Here is a 24,846-nt window from a genome sequence, read left to right as displayed (position 1 = left end):
CAATTAGGTATTAAAATTTCTCATAACTAGAAATGTTCTCGGTCAGTGGGAATTACTGTAGATAATTTCAGGTAACCTGGGAATAATTTGGCTAGCTAGAAGGCCTAGACCAATATATAAAGCATTCAGTTTAGGGAAAAATTGATTTGTTCTTCATATTAATCCTCTGCTTAACTATATTGGGAAATGCAAATTCATATAAACCCTGAGAAGGAAACCAGTAATTCTTTTATATTTTAAAATAAATTTATAAAGACACAATATGGCAAATAAAAACTGATCTCCCAAACCATACTTTACTGATTTTTTTGGAAAGGGTTAATTATTTTTGCACAAAATTAAGAGTTTTATTGTACATTACTGGTTTGATTTAGATTTCTACCTCTATTTTCATTATCGCCCTTTTTAAAAAAGATTTATTTATTTATTAGAGAGAGAGAGCAGGAGGGGAGGAGCAGAGGGAGAGGGAGAGAGAGAACCTCAAGGAGACTGCCTGCTGAGTACAGAGCTCAACATGGGGCTAGATCCCAGGACCCCAAGATCATGACCTGAACTGAAATCCAGAGTCGGAACTTCAACCAGCTGAGGCACCCAGGAGCCCTGCCCTTGTTTTATTTTCTCTGATTTTCTTTCTCTCACACAAGTGCTTCCAAAGGGAGACTGAGGTGAAGGCAGGGATAAACATATTAATATAGTTGGATAGCTTTATCAAATATGTAAGGCAATTTCACAAACTCCAAATTCTGATCACATCGTTTGTTATTGGCATGCTTTTGGCACTGTATACAGTAACAAGAAAACCATAACAGACTAGAAAAAAAAGTACAGTAAGCAATGATAGGAGTAGATAGGGGTGGGATTTCAGGAAACTACATATGATATCATTCTTGCTTCCTTTTGCACCATAATGTTTAGCTATGGGTTAGTAAAAACTGAACTCACTGTTAATTGATAAGCTACAAACAGTTCATAAAGTGACCTGAAATTGAGCAGCCAACCATAACCTCTGGATTACAGATGCATTTATTGTAGGCGTTTTTTATGCAAGACATAGCAACAATGGTACTGAATATGCCTGGAGTGAAAATGAAGTGATACATATGTGGACAGTTCTGACAATGCTGATCACCAGAAAAAAATGTTTGCTTTATCACCTACATGATCAAAGGTAAAAATATGGATAATATCTTAAAAGACTTCATTTTAAATGGAGATAATACAGGCAACTCAATGAAAATGTGAATTTTTAGAAAGTTGGTACTTACTCTCTTCTAACTTTAAAAATTACTTCAATTTAAATTTAAATATTTAAGATTATGATATACAAATGTATTTTTGTAAAATTATCATGGCAAAATTTACAGTTACATATTTCATTGTGATACACATTAAACATAATTTAAAAAAAAACAAAAAACAAAAGAAAACTATATTGCATATGGGGCTTGCTGGTACTCACTTAGCGTGGCGAATATCTGGCAGGGACCGCTCTAGAGCAATATTGTTGCTGACAAAAATATTGAAACCGTTTTCCCTGTAAGCTGAGTCATCATGGTCCTCTTCAGTGAGGGGGTAAGGTTTCCCATGCTCACCTTTCCCTAGTAAGAGAAAACAAAATGGGATTATCCTCTCTACAAAAAGCATTTAATCTTCTAGAAGAGATAATAAGAATGAAACATGTGTACTTCTTTAGTCACCTGTTACTATGCTCTATGGAAGGCCTTTTATTATAACATACTATTTTATTTAGGAAAAAGAGATACGCTCATGATAAAAAGCAAACAACACAGAAGTAGAAAGTATAATCATCTTCCAGAGAGAACCACTGTGAAGATTTTAAGTGTATATTTTGTAACATTTGTATGCAGTTTGTGACATATATGTTGCCTTATAATTTGATTTTATCCAACTTAATTATATAAAAAAGCCATATTTTCATTTACTTCCAATAGTTGATATTAGTTCATTGTATCCCAATGTACACCATTCCACAAAAGATATACTTTCACATTATTTCTAATTCTTCCTATTAAAAACAATGTTGAAGTGAACATCTTTGTTTATATATTACTAGTAATGTATTTTTGGAAGGGGAAGGATAATTCCTACAAATAGAATCTTGAATAACTTACGATAGTTTTCACACATCTTCAGAAGCATTGGATAATATTTAGACATTTACTGGTGAAATATATATTATTCATACTTTAGCTTTCTCTCGATTACTTAAAAAATTAATAACTTCATATACGGAGGTTTTTAAAAAATTTCTTTTATTTATTTATTTTTAAAGATTTTATTTATTTATTTGAGAGAAAGAGTGAGCTAGAAAGAGAGAGAAAGAGAGAGAGAGGAGAACATGAATAGGGGCAGAGGGAGAGGAAGAAGCACACCCCCTGCTGAGCAGGGAGCCTGACCTGGGGCTCAATCCCAGGACCCTGGAATCATGACCTGAACCGAAGGCAGGCGCTTAACCGACTGTAAAACAATTTTTATATTGTGTTTATTAAAGCTTTGTTAATTACGTATATTCTAAACATTTTCTAAGTTTACTTTATTTAAATCTGATTTAAGACTTCTGGTTTCCAGTTTGGAAGTTACCACTCCATCCTAACAACAAGTACCAAGATGAACAGACTAAAAAAATCAACAACTCTTCTTATCCCACAGGAAGAAAGGACATAGGGCAAACTGATGTCCCCAAAACAGAGACAAACAGGGGAATATAGGGAATTGAGGCTTACCAGGGCAGGCACTCAGAAGTGCAAACCTCTTAGAAATCAGTGCCTAGATAGGAAATCTTAAAAGTAATTGACAAATTACTGGAGCCTTAGTGAAGTCTGATAGTTAAAAGCTCCAGGGCTGGGGTATTACCAGAGCCCAACTAACCTGGGGGAAGGGAAATACCCAACTCCAGCCTATTCTAACCATCTTGTCCTACCAAAGAGGAGTCACAGTCCAGAGGCAGAAACTCAATTAAGACTGAGACCTAATCATACGACTATTGAACACCTCCTCTCCCCACCATACCTCATCATCACATTATAAATGGCCTATTTACAATGATTCCTTTACCCAATACATTATATCCATCTACCAGGAAAAAAAAAATTACAAGACATAGCAAAAGGCAAAAAAACACAATTTGAAGAGAGAACGAACATCAGAACCAGCCATGGCAGAGACGTTAGAGTTAATCAGACAGGGAATTTAAAGCAAGTATGATTCATATGCTAAGGATTCATATGCTAAGGTTGAAGTATATAGTGTACAACAGCAGAGGGACAATGTAAACAGAGAGATGGAAATTCTATGAAAGAATAAAAAAGAAGCCTTAGTAATAAAAAAAAATAACAGAAATGAAGAATGCCTTTGATGGGCTTATTAGTAGACAGGCACACTTGAGAAAAGAATCTCTGAGCTTAAGGATATATTAATATCATCCTCTAAAACAAAAAGGCAAACAGAAGAATGACTGAAAAAACTGAACAGTATATCCAAGGATTGTAGAACAACTTTAAGAGGTATAACAGATACATAATGGAAATAACAGAAGGGGAAGAAAAAGAGAAAGGCATAGAAGATATATAGGAAACAACAATGACTGAGACTTTCCCCAAATTAATGTCAGAGAGAAAACCCACACATCCAAGAAGATTAGAGAATACCAGGACAGGACAAATGCCAAAACAAAACAAAATTACAAACTACACCTAGGCATATCATTTTCAAATTATAAAAAAAATCAAAGCTAAAGACAAAATCTTAAAAGAAATCAATGGGAAAAAACCACCATATACTATACAGGAACAAAAACAAGAACTACACCTAACTTTAATTCTGAAACCATGTAAGCAAGAAGAGAGTGAAATGAAATATTTAGAATTGAAAGAAAAAAAAGATCAACGTAGAATTCTGCATGCTGTGGGATTGTCCTTCAAAAGTAAAGGAAAAATAAAGACTTTCTCAAACAAAAATTGAAGAATTTGTTGCCACAGGTAGATCTATATTGTAAGATATGTTTTTAAAAATCTCTTCAGAGAGAAGGAAAGTGATACAGATGAAAAATTTAGATCTACATAAAGAAAAGAAAAACATCATGGAGGAATAAGGGAAGATAAAATAAAAAATAAAAACTTTTTACTTTTTCTTAATCTTAATTGATATAACATAGCAGTTTGTGGCAGGGCCACTTCTCACTCACCAAAATAGAGTACCAACAATGGATTTCGTTATATACAGGTGTGTATATTATATACAGGTGTGTATATATGTGTATATATTAAGAGAAAAAAAAATGGAATCCTGCAAAATACTCAATTAAAAATTGCAAAAGACAGAAAAAAAGTGGAAGACAAAAATAGAACAAGGAATAAGAACAGCAAATAGAAAACAGTAATGAATACGGTAGATAATCAAAATCTATAAATAATCACTTGAAATGTCAGTGGTCTAAAGGCACCAATTAAAAGACAGAAATTGTCAGAGTGGATCAAAATAAATCTAATCGAAGATTTTTCCCATCCAGATGTTTTTTTTTCTTTCATAGTTTATTTACCTATTATATTTATGAATAAGTCCTTTCCTTTCCCAATATTAATTTTTAATTTTTAATTTATGTATTTATGTATGTATGTATGTATGTATTTTTTAAAGATTTTATTTATTTGAGAGAGAGAGGGCATGAGGGGGGAGAGGGGATGGGGCAGAAGCAGACTCCCTGCTGAACAGGGAGCCCAACGAGGGGCTCTAACCTGGTACTCCAGGATTATGACCTGACTGGAAGGCAGACACTTAACTGACTGAGCCACCCAGGTGCCCTGCAATATTATTTAATTCATTCATGAATTCAGAGTTTTACTAACATTTTATTTTTGTTTTGTCCATCAAAATTTTGAACCATCTGAAACTTGTGAGAGAAGAGAAGAAAATCACATTCAATTTTTCACAAATAGGTAGCCATAGTGACTATATTTAACAAATATTTTGTCTTCTCCTTTCTTGTTTTAAAATGCCACATACAAAATTTCAGACATATTGGCATATTTGGGGACTTCCATAATGTTTCTTTTTTCTGTCAATTCTTACATTAGAACACTGGCGACAGCACATTTTAATATTTGGCAGGGCCCCTTCTCACTCACCATATTCTTTTTCAGAACAATATCACATGATTATTTTTCTATGTGAACTTTAGACTCATTTTACTATTTAATAAAATGGTTATTTTGGATTTTGTTTTGAAGTTAAATTGAATTTATCAGTTCTTCCTTAGGGAAATAATATTTTGATATATCTTAACAATTTTTCATAGCTTTTTTCCTTGGATTTTAGTGGAATTTCACACAATTTTTTTTTGAGTTCAGATCTTTTTTCTTAAGTTTTTCTAGGTATGTGTTTTTTTTCCACTGTACTAAAAGTATCATCTTTTCTTCTATTTTATTTTCTAAATAGTACACACTAAAGCTATTAATTTTTATACTTGTTAACCAGTTACTTTACTAAACTTTTTCCATATATATATACACATCTATCTATCTATCTATCTATCCTGGGTGTACACATCATTTTATTTCAAATAATAATAATTTATTTTTCTTAAAGATTTATTTATTTATTTATTTTAGAGAGAGAAAAAGACAGAGAGCAAGAGCCAGGGGACAGGCGGAGAGAGAAACCTCAAACAGACTCCTCACTGAGTGTGGAGCCCTATGCAGATCTCCATTCTAGGACTCTCAAATCATGGCCTGAGCAGAAATCATGAATCTGACATTTAGCTAAGTGAGCTATCCAGGCGCCCCTAAATAATAATATTTATTCTCCCCTTTTCCTCCTTTCTTCATGTGTACCACTTTCAGATTTATTTAATTCTATAGTCAACAATAAATAACACTGGTGTCAACAAGTGCTTACTAGAGTAATGACTTTAATGTGACTGTACATGAGTCTGTGTGTGCGTGCGTGTGTGCATGCGTGTGTGTGTGTGTGTGTGTGTGACTATATGTGGTTATAGCCTATCATATTAAGAAAGAACACTTCTAGTGCCTTTTAAATAAAGGTAGTTTTTCATGAATAGAATATGAAAGTTTACCAAATTCTCTTTCAAATTTTTTTTTTAAATATTTTATTTATCAGATAGAGATCACAAGTAGGCAGAGAGGCAGGCAGAGAGAGAGGAAGGGAAGCAGGCTCCCTGCTGAGCAGAGAGCCCGATGCGGGGCTCGATTCCAGGACCCTGAGATCATGATCTGAGCCAAAGGCAGAGGCTTTAACCCACTTTAACCCAGGCAGAGAGCACCCAGGCGCCCCTCTCTTTCAAATTTTATGGGTTTTTTAAATATTTTCACCATATTAACTTTCGATTTAGCAATATGTTGTTTGTAATCACTGAAATATTTTGTTTGTTTGTTTGTTAGGAAATTTGGCTTCTATATCAGTAATCCCTCAAATAAAAGTGAAAGCCTCCTTTTTTTTTTTTTTTTTTTAATCTTCTAGCTTTTGCCCTAATGACGTTAACAGTTGTGGAAAGGAATTATATGCTCAAGAAGCAGACTGAAAATCTCTCCAATTTTAAGGGAGAGAACTAAAAATTTTTAGGTGTTTCCCATTGGGCATAAAAAAGAAAATACTGGATCTTGTCTCTTTTTCTGTTATTTCTTAGGATAAACCCTCAGCTGCTTTTTTAACCTAAAAGGAAAATAAATAAATCAGTGAGAAATTTCCTTTGTTTATCACCTAACTATTGAGCAACCACTGGGACAAAGTACTATGTTAAATCATTTTATGAACACTTTCTAACTCAACATTACAAAATAAACATTGTTCTACCCATGTTACATATAAGTAAGCAAAAGAGAGCCTATCATTTTCAATATGGATTTCCACAATCAGCAATTAGCTGATTTTTTTTAAAAGATCTGAACTCTTAAAATATCTATAACTCTCTCTACACTAAATGGCCAAATACAAGATAAGGTCTTTTGACCTTATAATTCTCTAGCATGAACTGGATTTACAGACACTCTATAAATCTTATTTAATAAGAAAATCATAGTGCACAGTAGTCTTTATTTTCTTTAATAATTTTTTTATTTTTTAATTCATATACCCTAAGTGAAATGTATACACGCAGCCAGGCTTCTTTTCAGTAATTTTTGTAGAGAGATTTTTAGTGCTCAGCTTTTAGATTCAGCCACTTTAAGACTACAAATATAAATTTTAAAGCTACACATTCATTAAAACACCTGCCAATCAAAGGGAAATTCATTTTCTCTGTACAGAAATTTAGTTTTCAGACAGATAAGTCTCTTGAGACAAGGTTTTTCCAATGAATAAGTGATACTCTAGAGTTATAAAACAAAACTTGTGAGTCACCAATGATGGCATACTAGAAATTCCTTCATTGCAGTTGTGAGAATAGGTTTTAAAATTTTATGTTCTTATGTACAGAGCCCACAGTTTTTACTGCAAATGCTACAAACTCATCTTGAGTTTTAATATGTAAAGCCTCAGGGACTGTCACATCTCATATGGTTTAAGATTTCTGCTATAAAACAAGAAAACAAAAAACTCTAAGGAAAGCAACAAAAATAGGTGTACACTGAAAAATGATTTATTATTCAAAGGTGATTTGAGTGATTATTAGCCTACAGATTTACCTGTTTAACATTTTAAAAATTCTAATATGCCTTACTATTATTGACTGTAAATTCAAATCAGTCCTTTACTTGAAATGCAAAAAGTAGTATACTGTCTGCTATGTTTAAAATAGTATATATTGACCACATCTTCTTTACCCTCTCGTCTGCTAAAGGGCATCTCACCTCTTCCCATAGTTTGGCTATTGTAGACATTGCTACTATGAACACCACATATGGCCCTTCTTTTCACTACATCTGTATCTTTGGGGTTTAAATACCCAGTACTGCAATTGCTGGGTCATGGGTAGCTCTATTTTTAACTTTATGAGAGGATATGGTCCATATATACAATGGAATGTTACTCAGCCATCAGAAAGGATGAATTCCCAACTTTTGCATCAACGTGGATGGAACTGGAGGAGATTATGCTGAGTAAAATAAGTCAAGCAGATAAAGTCAATTATCGTAGGGTTTCATTTATTTGTGGAACATAAGGAATAGCACAGAGAATATTAGGAAAAGGAAGGGACAAATTAATGGGGGGAAACCAGGGGGGGAAATGGACCATAAGAGACTACGGACTCCAGGAAACAAACTGAGGGTTTTGGAGGGACGGGAGTGAGGGGATGTGTTAGCCAGTGATGGGTATTAAGGAGGGCATGTATTGCATGGAGCACTGGGTGTTATACACAAATAATGAATCATGGAACACTACATCAAAAACTAATGATGTACTGTATGGTGACTAACATAATACAAAGTAAGTAAATAAAATAGTATAAAAATTAGAAGTTGGGTGGCTCAGGTGGTTCAGTCCCACTGGGTTTTGGCTTGGTCATGATCTTCAGGGTCATGAAATCAAGTCCTGCTTCTGGCTCTGCACTCAGCACTGAGTCTGTTCCTCTCCCTCCCCTTTTGCTCCCCCATCCTGAAATAAATAAATAAATAAGAATATAAATAAAAATAAATAAATAAATAAATAAAAATAAAATCTATGAAATAGTATGAAAGGTGTGAGATTATTTAAAGAATCAGATATAAAAAATCAATACTATATCTACATAATAGAAAAATTCCATTTTATAAATATATCTCTGATCCTTGTATTCAAGGCATATAGTAGAATTTAATATGCAAATTAGGTTAGTCTCATAGTGCACCTGGTATTTACCCTCCAGATGAAATGACATTTTATTTAATCTGGCATACATATAGACTGGTCTTATTATTTTTTTTAATGTTTATTGAGTATCCACTATATGCATCACTGGATGTGGAAAGGGAAAATGTGTATAATATGACCCCAGGCCTGAAAAAGCTAGAAATAGACTCTGACTAGTAAGATATGGTCTCCTATGAACTGAACGTCTGTGTCCCCATAAACGTCTCATGTTGAAATCCTAATTCCAGATGTGAGGGCATTTGGTGTGAGGCCTTTGGGAGGAGGCGATCAGTCTGTGAGATTAGGACTCCTGAACGGGATTAGTGTTCTTATAAAAGAGATCCAGAGAGCTTCCTTTTTCACCTTGTGAGGACAGGGCAAGAAGACAGTCCTCTATGAGCTATGCACTCTCCAGATATGAAATTTACTGGGGTCTTAATTTTGGACTTTCCAGCCTCCTGAACTGTAAGAAATATATTTTTGTTGTTTATAAGCCACCAAGTCTATGGTACTTTGTTACAGCTGCCCAAATAGTCTGTCAGGGCAAAACTGTAAAACAATTTGTTGTGAAAAGGAAGCGTGGTATTTGTGGAAGTGATTGAATTGGACGATAAACCCTATAAGAATTTCAAAACTGTGGCAAACTGAGGAAGTTTATATGGCTTGGAAACTCCAAATAGAAAGAGGAAGTTTTTATAGCTCAAACTTGAAGGATAGAGGAAGATTTACATTGTTTTAAGAGGTCTGGGGCTGGGAAGACTACGTAAGAATTGAAATAAATGAATTTGTACAGATGCAAATTTCAAAACATGCTTTTGGAAAAAAATTAATAAACTTATATAAATAGATTGAGATCTCATAAAATAAAATACTGAGAGATAAAGTAGGTATTTGTCAGAGAAAAAGAAATTCTAGTGAGAGACAGTTTAGGGTACTTAAGCTTTTTCTTAGAAGTAATTAAAGTATAACAATAACATAAGGAAAGTGTTTTAACACTTTTCCTGAGGGGCTTGAGGACTCTCAAGAATTAAGGAACCATGAGAGACATGGACTCTGAGAAACAAACTGAGGGTTTTGGAGGGAAGGGGAGTTGCGGGGGGGTTAGGTGAGTCTGGTGGTGGATATTAAGGAGGGCACGAGTTGCATAGATCACTGGGTGTGGTGCATAAACAATGAATCTTGGAACACAGAAAAAATAAAATTAAATTAAAAAAAAAGAATTGATATAGTCAGGCCTTCGCTCAAATATAATTTTCTTGGAGAGATTTTTCTTAATCAACCAACCCATCTTAAATCAGCATACCCAGCACTCCTTGCCCTGTTTCCCAAATCAATATTTTATTTTTACCATGCATTGCTTTTCTACCATAAATTACTATTTTAAATTTATTAACTGACTATTAATTCTAAAATATATTAATTGACTATCTCCTCATTGGGATATAATCTCCATGAAAACAGGGACTTTTTCTGTTCCCTATAATGTTCCCAGACTGTAGTAGAGTATCTGCCACATAGCAGACACTCAATAAATATTTTAACTGGCATATAAATAATAAAATGGTAAAGATTTGGGCTTATTACCCAATGGAAATAAAGATATTCATTTATTTATTCAAAACTGCAATATTAAACATCTATTCTGAGATAGGGGCTGGGGATTAAATGATGAATATCACAGTACCTTTGACATCATGTGTAAGAGAAGGAAGTAAAAACATCATTGTGATTTAACATAAAAATGTAATAATCTGTAAGATCATTGAGGGATAGGACTGTATCTTGGTATCTTAGGGTCAGGAAACATTAGCATAGTACTTATCACTTGATTTGTCCCCCAAAATACCTGTGAAGTGAATAAATGTTGAAATGAATTAATGCACTTTGTACTGTGAGAAGGATAGAGGCTGTATCTCAATGATATGGTATCTTTCAGCAGACAGGGAAGGCAACAGTTAAGCAGGCAGAAAGAAAAGCCACAGACATGATACACAGAGGTGGTAATTAGGAATTCCAACTCTGGTTTGGTATGGTTGGAGTGTGGTGTTTGTAAGACAGAGCAATAAAAGACATAGCTGGAAAGGTAGTAAATTATTGGTTTCACGTTATTCTGGATGTGACAAAAGTGAAGTATAGTAAGTCAGTAATCCATACTGATAACTCTAGGGTAACAACAACAAAAAATCACCCAATAATGTATAACACAAAATCTAATAAGATAAAAATAATAAAACAAAAATAAAATAATAAGGAAAAAATAAAATTAAAAATAATCTGTTAAAAAAAAGCAGAAAATAATGAATTAAAGATTATACAACAAATGAGACATTTAGAAACCAAATAGCAAAATTTAAAAGATAAAGATTAATTCTTTAAAAGAAACTTACCAGAATTAGTAAGAAGACATTTATTACCATAGTCTTGTATCTGTTTAAAAAAATTTTCTCTCCTTAAATTTACATTAAATATTTATTGAACAAATGAAAGCACATTTCACCTTTTTAAGTGTTTTTCTCAAATTTATTAAGATAAAATTAACACATAGCATTCTGTAAGTTTATGTGTAAAATATGTTGATTTTATATACTTCCATAATGAGAAATTACTATCACCATCTCATTAGCTAACACCTTCATCACTTTTTCTTTTTTGTAGTGAGAATGTTTAAGATCTACTCTCTCAGCAACTTTCAAATACATAATACAATATCAGCTGTAATCACCATGCTGTATGTGAGATCCCTAGAAGTTATTAATCATATAACTGGAAGTTCATACCTTTTGATCAAAATCTCCCCACTTCCCTAATTCCTCCTCCCCTGCCCAGGCCCTAGCAATCCCATTCTACTCTCTGTTTCTATTAGTTTGGTGTTTTTAGATTCCATATGTGAGTGATATCAAACCACATTTGTCCTTCTCTGTCTGACTTCCTTCATTTAGCATACACAATAGATTATTATTTAGCCATGAGAAAGGAGGAAATTTTTTCTATTTACAACAACATGGACTGAACTTGTGGGCATTATGGTTAAAAATTTTTGAAAAATCCGGGCCCACCTGGATTCACTGATGAACTTTCTAAACATTAAAATGAGAAATGGTATCATTTTTACACTAATATTTTAGAAGTTAGAGAAACTTCATATGACACTGGCATGAATCTGATATTAAAATCAGGCAAGGACATTATAAGGAATGGATATATTGGACCTATGTCTCTCATGAGTATAAATGGAAAAAATCCTTAACGAAAACAGCACAATGAGTCTATAAATATTTTAAAAGACATTATATCATGATCAATTGGAATTTATTCTAGAAATGCAATGTTGGTTTAATATTCACAATCAACCAATATAATTCACATTAACAGAATAAAAGAGATAAGTAATATTATTATCTCAGTACAGGTAAAAAAAATCATTTGATAAAACTCAACAATCCACTTATAATGGAAATTTTCAGTAGCTTAAAATAGAAGGGAACTTTTTTTTACATGACAAAGGGTATTCACAATAAAAATTCAGCAAACATGTATCTTTGGCGAAATAGTGAATACTTCCCCCTGAGATTGGAAACACAACACTAATCTCAAGCATCACTACCTGTATCTAAATTGACACTATCCATTGGGCCTATCAAGTGAAATGAGTCATGAAGAAGAAAGAAAAGATATAAAGACTGTAAAAGAAGAATGAAAGCTAATATTATTTTAAGTGGCATTAAATGTGTCCCCAAAAAATCCAAAAAAATTTAAAACCTATAACAATTGATAAATTAATTTGTCAAAATTGTGACTGATAAATATCAATATATAATCAACTCTATTTACAAACAACAAACTTGAAATAAAAGATTTAAAATAAGGGTGACTGGGTGGCCCAGTCAGTTAAGCATCCAACTGGCTCAGGTCATGATCTCAGGGTCCTGAGATCCAGACCAAGTGGGGCTCTGTCAACAAACTGTAGATTTTCTCTCCCCAGCTCCTCCCTCCTCCTCTGCTTCTCCCCTGCTTACGTGCATGGTCTCTCTCACTCTCAAATAGGTAAATAAAATCTTAATTTTTTTAAAAATAGCTTTTAAAAATCACATGAAAGTATCAAATATTTAGGAATAAATCTTAAAAAATATGCATAAGTCCACTCTGTAGTAAAAATGTAAGAAACACTGTTGGGAGAAACTAATGATGAACTAAATAATTGGAGTGATTCATCATGATCTTGGATTGGGCAAAGTTTTTTAAGATGTCAACTCCCCATGAATTGATAATTTACCTAAAAACCTTCCAAATTAAAATCCTGGGAGTTTTTGCTTCTTGGTGGTGGTGGTGGTGGTAGTATGTGTGAGTGGGGTACAGTATATTGTGAGATGGAGGAATTCAATGAAAAGTGTATTGGGAGGGGTGTCTGGGTAGCTCAGCCGGTTGAGCTGCTCCCTTCCACTGGGACCAAGCCCCACATCGGGCTCCCTCCTTGGCGGAGAGGCTGCTTCTCCCCCTCCCTCTGCCTGTTGCTCTGCCTATCTGTACTCTCTCTTTCTGTTAAATAAATAAATAAGATCTTTAAAAAAAAAAGTATATTTGGAAATGCAAAGAGCCTAAACTTCCCACCACAATATTAAAGAAGAAAGGCATAGTTAGACCAAATTAAAACTATACACGTACGGTCACGGAATAAACCAGAACTAGTTTGGTTACATAAAAATGCTAACGTGAACATAAAGACACACATATGAAAGATGTTTCTAAGAACATATATGAATGGATATATATAAAAATGATAATGCAGTCATGATGTAGTAATAATAACCAGTCATCACTGGTAGTGATAGTCTCCATTTTCTGATTGTAGAAACTTCACTTTAAAAAAGAACAGTTTTCTAACATTTAGAGATATGAGTAATTTTTATATTAAAAAATTTATGTCTTTTTTATTTAACATAAAAGGAGTTAAATAACAAGATGTATTTATATTCATTCTGAGCACAGATCTTTAAAATAGGGATAGCATAAATCTATGTGCACAAATTGAGGTTGGTAAGAGCTCACTCTCAAAAAATTTAAAAATTGATTTTAGATATGTTTGCATAGGAACCTAGTGTTTTATTATTTTTCAGTTTTCAGCATGGGCTTGTGAAAAGGTTTTTATTTCCTAATTGTGTAGTTAATTCTCTAAATTATCACAAAAAGCTTCATTGTCTGTAGACAATGCAGTAGAATCATGTTAAGAAATATTTTGCCTCAACACCCTAATTACTTTAAAACTTACTTAGTTTCATTCATCAATGGTGTGTGTTCTACTTACATAGATATAATTATAAGATTTTTCTTAGTTATTATGGACAAATGATAAAATGTATTTTATAAGTATTTTAAGTCCAAAAAGGGATCTATAATTTATATATTAAAGGATTTCTGCCTTTTCTCTCTCCCCTTCCTCCTCTCACTTCTTCCTAAGGGGAAGTGCTTGATTTAATTCCCAGGCAGTGTATTCCTCAGAAAAGTGACAACTTTTTTTTTTTTTTAATAGACTCAAACTAAATGGAACATTACTGTCAATTGTGTCTGACTTGGTCTGTTAGCATCTTCCTTTATGTAAAATCATAAACTGTCAGAGTGTCATGGGTTGTACATTTTTAACACTTCTGAAAAAATGAGGCAACACAATCACGAAATATTCCATATGCCATTTGAAGCATACAGAGAAGTTTAGATAAAAACTATCAAAGAGAGTGGAAGGAAATATAAAGAAAATAAAAAGGCCACTGGTAAAAGGGCAAAATAGAATGAAAGCAGCAAAAGAAAAAAAAAGTTAGCAAAGAAAATAAATGAAGACAAAATTTGGGGGGTTTTCAACAAATTTATTCCTCATGGTAATGGAGTAAAAGTCTGATTTATAAAATAAGGTTAATTTTATAATGTGTTATTAGTAACATTATACACAGTTTAAAGAAACAACTGAAATTTATACTGTATGATGAGAAAAATATACACTTTGTGATCCTGAATAAACTCAAGAAAAAATTTATTTGGGTTAAACATTAACAGGCACCCTGAAATGATCCTGGTTTTTAGATTAAGTGAATTGTAAATACATGTCTATGTCACATTTAAAATAGTTCCTAAGAACGATCAACATCTTATTACATTTTGATTACAAATGACAACAAATGCCTTAGAAGAGCTTATGGCATTTATAATAAAATTTTACCTGATGCTGAGGGACAAGTGACTTCTTACTCAATAGATTATAAAGAAAGGAGGATGCATTAGAAGAGATGAAAAAATGAAAACGATGTTACTTGTTATAGTCACTCAAGAATAAGACCACCACAGATAGCATGTTCTTGGTCAGGGCCAAGATACTGGAGGTGGGATCAAGAGAGGGGTGACTGTTCATCAAATGGACAAAAGAAGGCAACTCATGAAAGACTTGCACTAAGAACCATATGCAATATGTAATTCTTATTTTAAATAGGTTGGATTTACATTTCTATGGAACCAGAAAAGGCTTTCAACCTGCTCACTGAAGTATAGTGTCTCTCTCCCTCATGTCTGTAGTAATGGCATGAAACGTTATCAGTGATCCATGTCTCAAACTTCCCATTGGTCCAACCACCGTGGCGCACAGAGAGCACAGACACCAGAAATATGCAAATAAAATTCTAGTAAAGTTTTTGAGTGACGAGATTTTAATAAAATATAGAAGTGCTTTAGAGTCATTTTTTAAAGGATGACTAAATTCAAATTCATCAATATCAGAAATATCTATATTTTAAATTAATCAAAATACTTCCCTATGCTTATAATAATATTTTCTACTGTTTTTTGTGTATATTTTATTATATTTTTTTCATTTCATAAGAAATTGATTAACTATATCTAGGTAAGTAGCTGTTATTTACGAAGGGAACAAATATTTTCTGTCATCCCAATACATTTCCTGGGATGTAATCTCCTGGGGTTTAGTCCTAATTCCATGACTCACTCAAGGAATTTTGTTATCTGACTGAATCATCCTGGAAGTGAGAACTGCAAATTGGTTTTTAAAAAATTGTGGATTTTATCTCTATGAACATAGATAAAACATACCCATGCAACTTGTGTTAGCTTATTCTTTGGAAAAGCTAGTAAGTTATTCCTTTCCTAAAGTGTTTCCATGTGGACTCCCAATACATTTGCCTTCAATAACCTCCTTTTTTCTGCTTAAGGAACAGATTTGTTTTCAGATGTCAAGGAGTTTTTGTTGTTTTTCTTTAATTTTCTTCAACTATAATCTATATTAGCTCTTTTTCTGGAAAATCATAACCAATCTTTAAAAAGGGATTAACATGCCAAAATTACAGAGGTATGATAATGATTAAATAAATAATTATGTATTAAAGATCTTTCCAACTGTATGGCCAAATCGAAATAAAAATTTTTAGTAAAACATTTTCATTTTACAGTGTTTTTCTCTTTAATTCTTTCAGAGAGCCCTTTCTAGCACCGATTTGGTCAAAATTTAGATTCAAAACAGTAATTTTACTTTATTAAAACTAAAACTTTCCAACTGAAGTACCTCAACTTATTTTACCAATATTTTGCAACTTACTTTAGCTGACATTTTGTTACAAAGCTCAACTATATCTCTAAAGATTTTTTTAAGGATTTTTTTTTTAAGATCTTTGTTGTTTTTATAGAAATTTTTTTAAAGTGCTCACAATAAATTAAAAATAAAAGGCACTCCAAATCTCATCATTTATCATTCAAACATTAGGTAAATTTATTTATAAACATTTCTCTTTGAACATATCAAAGGGTGATTATTTTTGAATGACTGAATAAAACCTGGGCTATTCTATGCATGTTATTTCAATTTTTTATCATCTCAAAGGATGTTAAACATTCCCATTAAGTTTAAGAACATAAATAAGCTTCCACCAAAATGGTGAATTGAACACACACATTTTTTTCTACTTACTTTCTGGAAATCACAGTAAAATGTTAAAAGGCAATTAAAAGGGATGCCTGGGTGGGTGGCTCGGTCAGTTAAGCACCTGCCTTTGGCTCAGGTCATGATCTCAGGGTCCTGGAACGGAGCCCTTGCACAGTGCTCTCTGCTCGATGGGGAGTCTGCTTCTCCCTCTGCCCCTCACCCTGCTTGTGTTCTCTCGCTATTGTTCTAGCTCTCTTTCTCAAACACATAAATAAAGTCTTTTTAAAAAAATACTATTAAAAGATTAGAGACCTAAGGCAAAGAAGAGAAAGAAAGAGAAGCAGTCAGCATAAAAGAGACTAGTACAAATCTGCAAACAGTGGAAAGAAGATCAGCATGTGGTTACTGAAAAATCAGAGGGAAGAAACATAGCCAAGTTCCACATGGAAGAGAGAAGAAACAAGACTGTGTTGTAGGACACATCTTTCTGGACATGTCCAGACCAGCTATGGAGAAGGATGAAATTGAGATATGAAGCTTCAAAATGGCAGAATAACTGAAATTCTGCATTCTAATAGTTAAGATTCCAAGCTCACTCCTCTTCCACAGTGGCCGTCTCTCCACCCATTATTCAGTCACCCTACAGCTACACCTACTATTAGACCAACCTGACCACAGGCAGAACTCCAATTCAGCTTCATGTCGACTGACCATTAACGTCCATGTTCTTCTTCTTTTTTTTTTTTTTTTAACAACCATGTTCTTCTTAACAAATGTTATGAATCAACTAACTTTCAAAGCTATGATATAAAACTCAGATGAGAGTAAACACAAACAAGAACAAGAAGAGAAAGATGGGAGAAAAGGAGGAAGAGGAGTTTGAGGAGAGCCACACTGCTTATTTATAAATGATAAAGCTGGAACTAGAACATCATCCACTTCCCCTCCCTGTCCCTGACAACAAATGGAGGAAATGAGGTTTACTGAATTATTCAAATCATTTACAAAACAAATCTGCCAAAAAAATGTTCCAGGACTTTAATCTATAAAACTGGCAGCCATAAGAGTACATCTTTTATTGAGAAACCTTTACTCCTTTCAAATTTTTGATATATTTTTTTCATAAACTCTAACAATAGCCTTGAAAGATAAGTGTCCCATTTTTAATATGAAGAAATTGATACTTCTTGGGAAAAATTATGTGACACGATAACATACTTTACAAATAGAAGAACAGAAACATAAAACTAAGTCTTTTAATACTTTGTAAATTACAAATGGATTCATTATTCTACATCTCACTTCAATACTTTGTTCATAATTTTTATTTAAAAAAAAAACCTAATTCTTTACACTGTGATTATTACAATGATGCCAAAGGAACAATATCTGAATGAACTAGATTATTACAGTCAACTTAACTCTTTTTTCCCTCCTAGTATGCAATACTACTCCAAATTGTTAAATTCAATAGGAATTTTATACCTTGAAATATTTGTCTCTTAGATTTATGTAGTAATTTTTCACACAGCCTAAAGAAAAAGGGCCATTAGTGAGAAGTAATTGCCTGTAAGTTTAAGGCAGTATCACACTTATCTCACCCCAAAATATGAACTTCATGTACATTTCTCTTCTGTCAGCCTCATCCAAAGCTGTAATACACAGAAGCCTAAAAAATTCTGCCAAAATCATACTCTAATAAAATTAATATTTATTTTGAGAGGAGAGGTTATAATACAACAGCCGAAGGAATATATTGAAAAGATAAATGCATTGAAAATGATCATAGTTAAAACTATTTTTGTATCTGTCACAACACATAAAACAATCAAAATTTTAAAACAGGTGTTCACAAAATTATCTGATGAGATTCTCGTACAAATGCAAACCCTAATTAATATCATTATAAGTTCTTCGATTTTCACAAGCAAATATTGGCTGTATAATTCTAATGGGCATAGGGTTCCCCACAATGATTATACTTTTCAGGTTTACTCACATACTGAGATACTTCCATACTAACTGCATTGAAGAAAGGAAAAAATATAATTTTAAACAAATTTCTGAAATTGAGTAATGCATATCATGACTGCACTCTACTAATGGATACTGGGTTGGAGGACAAAAATCTACGGCTGAGTTACACATCTAGATTTCCTAGGAAAAAGCTGTATCATTCAGGTGGGCTTTTTCAAATTTCTACCTTCAATCTCCTCATTTGCAAACACAAAAGGCATGACTAGATTTATTATAAGTAATATTCTACACTGGTTCCAAATCATGCCTTTTTTTCTAAACACCACACATCACCAGATATTTAATTCACATTTAAGAGCTGAACTTCACAAATGTCTGAAGTTTTGAGTCCTTTTTAAAACATTTTTATTCTATTTTTAATTTTTTTAATTTTGAAAACTTTATTTTTTTAAAGATTTTATTTATTTATTTGAGAGAGAGAGAGAGTGAGAGAGAGAGAACAAGATGCGGGAGGGTAGAGGTAGAAGAACAAGCAGACTCTCCACTGAGCAGGGAGCCCTACACAGGTCTCCATCCCAGGACTTGGAGAACATGATCTGAGCCGAAGTCAGTCCCTTCACCAACTGAGCCATGCAGGTGCCCCTGAAGCTTTAAGTACTTTTAATCTCAAAGGAAAAACTATATGACTTTGTCATATAGCTACTCTTTTAGAAGAAATGGGAGTTCATTGTAGGGCTGGGCTATGAGATCCTTGAGGGCAGACTCAGGGCATGGTGAGATTCAATATACACTACTTGCCTGACTGACTAAAATATAAAACATAACTAAAGCTAAGAAAGCAAGGATAAGCTACTTAAAACATACTAGGTTCTTTACCACAATTATCCACCAAAAGATACACACAATAAACTCTTAAACAATGTGGGGGCTATGGGCACCAACCTCTACATAGTTGGAAATTCAGGTTTAACTTCTGATTCCCCCAAATTTAACTACTAGTAGCCTACTGTTGATAAGAAACCTTACCAATAACATAAATAATCAATTAACACATATTCTGTATGTTATATGTATTGTATACTGTATTCTTACAATAAGGTACAGAAAAGAAAATGTTATTAAGAAAATTATGAGGAAGAGAAAATATATTTAGAGTACCATACTGTACATATAGAAAAAAACAAACAAAAAATCCTGTGTATAAGTGGTTCCATGCAGTTTAAACCAGTGTTGTTCAAAGGTCAACTGTACTCTTAGTTTTTTCCTTTTAAATCAAAATCTACACAGATAAATATGGTTGTCTCATACTGAGTTAAAGAAGACACTATTGTATGATCCACATACAAATGAAAACTTTCCTCATGAAAGTTACAATTCATAGTGTTCCAATTAGAATTGTCTCCACTCCTCAATCTCAGAGGAACTCATTAAATTTACTCTCTCCAGTTAAAGCAAACTGGTCCCGAAGCAGAGATGAAAGTCTAAGTCCCTAGGACTACAGTTGCAAGAGTTTTTTTTTTTTTTTTTTCTAAATAAAGAAGATAAAATAATAAAAAAGGGCCAAATGGAAAAAAAAAAGAAATTTGTGACAAATTAAGCTGAATCCTAGGAAAGGAACCCAGTGCTTCCCATTATGGTTTAGATAAGAAGGCAAACACAAAGAATAAATTGTAAGATGACTCTCTACTTCTCCATCCCAGGACCCTGAGATTGTGACTAATATTCTACACTAACTCCAAGTCATTCAATTATTCCTTTTTCTAAGTCACCACTTATCACCAGATATTTAATTCATATTTAAGAGCTGAACTTGACAAGTATTATCTGAAGCTTTGAATACTTTTTTAATTTATTTTTCATTTTTTAAATTTAGTTAATTTGTTTAAAGATTTTATTTATTTATTTGAGAGAGAGAGAGTGAGCACAAGTCATGGAGGGGCATTACATGTAATAATGGATAATAATGAGGGGTCTGAAGAAGACACTAATTCCCTTGACAAAAGTAGTTCAAGCATCTGTGAAAGGCAGGACTCTTTTTATCTTCTAAGAGAGTTGCTGAATCATATGCCTACTCACTTACTGAGGTTTTTGTTGTGCAGAGATGGGGGGAATCTGAGTCCATGGTTCTTAGTTCTATTTCACTGAATAACTCATGACCAGCTGAGGTTGCTTTTGTTGCACAGGCCTCTTTGAGAGTGAATTTGGACCAGGTTTGTTCCAGCCCACAGGGCTGTAGCTTGTCAGGTCTCTTTAAATGACAATTACTTTTGAGGATGTCAGAATAGGTTTTGGAGATGTCAGTCAGTTCCATCATTCTCAAATTTGTTCTTTCCAAAACAATTTCGTTATTAAGAAAAAAATTGCAAGATAAGAAAAAATATCTTTTTTAAAAATGTCAGTTAGGAAGGTAAATTGTGATAATTACCAGATAACATAGAATAGGAAAATAATAATTAGAACACTATGATATTTTCAAATGTGAGGAGGAAATGATTCTTAAAAGGGAAACTCATTATAGAAGGTCACTTAGAGTGTAGTCAGGAGACAATTAAAGACTGATGATGAGTAGTTGATCATAACATCCCTGCCTAATAAAAGAATGAGTGTCTCAAAAGGAGACAGAGAAAAGTTAGAGGACAGAAGTCTTACCTTTTCTTCATTACAAATCTTATCCCTTCATCAACCTAATTTTGATTTTCCAATTTTAACTAGCAGTTGAAAGAAAAAACCATTGAAACAATGAAACCATTTGTATATGGAAGTATTAATCTTTTTCAGAACTTGATATACACAGCAACATCTTTTAATACTTTATGATATGATATCATGTTTTAAATATAATAATTTAAACATTCATGAAGGACAACCATAGGGCCATTAGAGGATAACTATAGCCTCTGCCTTCTAGAATTTTTAAGTAAGTACATAAGCAAACTTATCCCCCATCAAATGATGAACAGAATAGAGGAAGAAAAAGGAAATGCAAATAGGAGTTGAAAATGTCATTTTAATTATTATTGATAAAATCCTTGAATTTTTATAAACTTAACCAACTAATGTTTGAATTACCAATAATTTTTATGTGAGTTCCAGGCCTAATTCAACTAATCCTTGAATTACAATTTGCTGTCAAAAAACACAAGTCTCAAGGGGTGTCTGGGTGGCTCAGTGGGTTAAGCCTCTGCCTTCAGCTCGGGTCATGATCCCAGGGTCCTGGGATCAAGCCCCGCATCAGGCTCTCTGCTTAGCAGGGAGCCTGCTTCCTCCTCTCTCTGCCTGCCTCTCTGCCTGCTTGTGATCTCTCTCTCTCTGTCAAATAAATGAATAAAATCTTTAAAAAACAAACAAACAAAACCACAAGTCTCAAATAATTTTCCATCCAAAAGTTTTTTAAAACTATTTATTCAGAAAACATTTTATTACGTATCTGTTATGTTCTAGAAACTTTAGTAGGACACAGAGAATAGACAAGAAAGCACAAATGGTTGCAGCTATAATAGAAATATCGTAAGTAGGGAAATGGATTAAAATAAGGTGCTCAGTTGTCAAAATATTCTAATTAAATAATTCTTCCCTCTTCTAAAAATTTGAATATTTTATCTGTTACCTAGGTGATTTGTTGCTTCTATTTTAGGAATCACACCCAGTAGTTTACTATTTCTTTATTGGCAACCAGAAAATAGTTATTTTGTTCTTTCAAATAATGCAATTTTTTCAAGCTTTGTTATTATAGTAGGAAACAAGAGAATAATTCAGGATCAAGTTTTTCTCCACTTTTCTAACTGAATTATGAGGTCATTTCTGTGCCCTAAGAGAGAAAAAAAAAAAAATCCACCAGACTCTTTTAAGAATGGAGCCTGTCTGCAGGGCTTGGAAATTACTGGTCCTTTCATTTTTTTTCTATAGTTTTCCATTCCACACAGTTCTGGAAACTTCCATAAACTTCTCAAGCTCAAAATTCATTCCTGTCAGACTTCCAGGAAAGATGGTGGAGTAGAAGAACCCGAAGCTCACCTCCTCTCATGGTACAACTATAAGCCATATCAGACTAACCCAGAAGACAATCTGAAGAATGGCAGAGAAGACTCTCCATAGCTAAATGTAGAGAAGAGGTCACATCAAAGAATGTAGGAAGGGCAGGTAAGTGTTCAGGAGCTAAATGGACTATGTGCCACCCATGGAAGGGAGGGATGCTACAGGTGTAGAGAGGGGAGAGAAACAGACTCTCACACCAGGATGCCTGCAACGGGAAGATGAATCCCTATAACATTTGGCTTTGAAAGCCAGAAGATCTAAATTCACAAGGTCTAACAATCAGTGGAGTAAAACCTAGAACTTTAAAAGTCAGTAGGCTCATGGGAGAGCCAGGAGGGTGGAAGAAACTGAGTTCCCACTTGTAAAAAGGCAGCACAACAAAAAACCCTGTAGAGACACAGCATAGGAGAAGCAGTTTAGAAAATGCCTGGGGAGGTGTGGGAGGGAGATTTTTATTTATTATTATTATTTTTTTTTTTACTAATCTCATAGCATCTGCTAGAAGAGCAGGTTTGTCAAGAGACTCTCCAGGAACAAAGGACTTGATGGGCACCATTTCCCTTCCCTGCCCCCAGCATAACCATGTGGACACCTGCAGAAACCAAACTAGCACTCATACACCCTACTTAATTGGTAACAGCACATCTCACGTGCCAGTTCTCTTATAGACACACCCCCTCCAGCCAGGCCTTGACTCCATGTCCCTTCCTGCAGAGGACCCGCACAAGCTTCTCTAATACCGCATGTCCCACCTCTGCAAGCTTTTGTGGATCTACCTCCTTCAAATTTACCTGCCTCTGTCACTGGCAGCTACAGGTCCCCTCCCAATGGCATGGACCCTCCTGGCACCACACACCCTATCTAACAAAGTTATAGTATTCAAAACAGTATGCTCTTGTCACAAAAACTGACATAGGTCAATGGAATAGAATAGAGAGCCCAGAAATGAACCCACAATTATATGGTCAATTAATCTTTGCCCAAGAAGGCAAGAATATTTAGTGGGAAATAGATTCTCTTCAACAAATAGTGTTGGGGAAACTGGACAGCTACATGCAAAAGAATGACACTGGAACCAATTTCTTACACTACACACAAAAATAAACTCGAAATGGATTAGGGACCCAAATGTGAGACCTGAAACCATAAAAATCCTAGAAGAGGGGCGCCTGGGTGGCTCAGTAGGTTAAAGCCTCTGCTTTCGGCTCAGGTCATGATCTCAGGGTCCTGGGATCGAGCCCCGCATCGGGCTCTCTACTCAACAGGGAGCCTGCTTCCTCCTCTCTCTCTGCCTGCCTCGCTGCCTACTTGTGATCTCTGTCTGTCAAATAAATAAATAAAATCCTAAAAAAAAAAATCCTAGAAGAAAAATGCAGGCAGTAATTTCTCTGACATTGGTCATGGCAACATTTTTTTTTTTAAAGATTATTTATCTATTTATTTGACAGACAAGAGATTACAAGTAGGCAGAGAGGCAGGCAGAGAGAGAGGAGGAAGCAGGCTCCCTGCTGAGCAGAGAGCCCGATGCGGGGCTCGATCCCAGGACCCTGAGATCATGACCTGAGCCGAAGGCAGAGGCTTTAACCCACTGAGCCACCCAGGCGCCCCGTTCATGGCAACATTTTTCTAAATATGTCTCCTGAAGCAAGGGAAACAAAAGCAAACATAAACTTCTGAGATGACATCAGAATAAAAAGCTTCTATGCAGCAAAGGAATAATTAACAAAATTAAGAGACAAACTACTGAATGGGAGAAGATACTTGCAAATGACATATCTGATAAAGGGTTAGTATCCAAAATATGTAAAGAACTCAGATCACTCAATGACCCAAACACAAATAAAAATGAGCAGAAGACAAGAATAGACATTTTTCCCAAGAAGACGTACAGATGGCCAACAGACACATGAAAAAATGTTTAACATCACTCATTATCAGGGAAATACAAATCAGAACCACAGTGAGATATTATCTCACACTAGTCAGAATAACTAAAATCAAAAATTCAAGAAACAAGATAAGTGCTGGTAAGGATGTGGAGAAAAAGGAAGGCTTGTGCACTGTTGTTAGGAATGCAAACTGGTGCAGCCATTGTAGAAAACAATATGGATGTTCCT

At 34.0% G+C, this 24,846-nt stretch overlaps 1 protein-coding gene across 1 annotated transcript in view; it reads right to left on the bottom strand.

Moving 5' to 3' along the window:
• The window catches only part of GALNTL6 (polypeptide N-acetylgalactosaminyltransferase like 6), a gene marked incomplete at both ends in the record, with an annotated part of 1,173,146 nt that overhangs the window by 656,480 nt on the left and 491,820 nt on the right, over positions 1-24,846 (bottom strand). The window contains one exon of the mRNA XM_080796997.1: positions 1,460-1,598. Coding sequence (XP_080653123.1) covers positions 1,460-1,598 — 139 coding nt within the window. The remainder of the gene's footprint in view (positions 1-1,459; positions 1,599-24,846) is intronic.

This window comes from Martes martes (assembly GCF_963455335.1).
Source record: "Martes martes genome assembly, chromosome: 2".
Classification (NCBI taxonomy): Eukaryota; Metazoa; Chordata; class Mammalia; order Carnivora; family Mustelidae; genus Martes; species Martes martes.
Note: the sequence above shows the minus strand (reverse complement) of the source record. Positions and strands in the feature narration are given on the sequence as shown.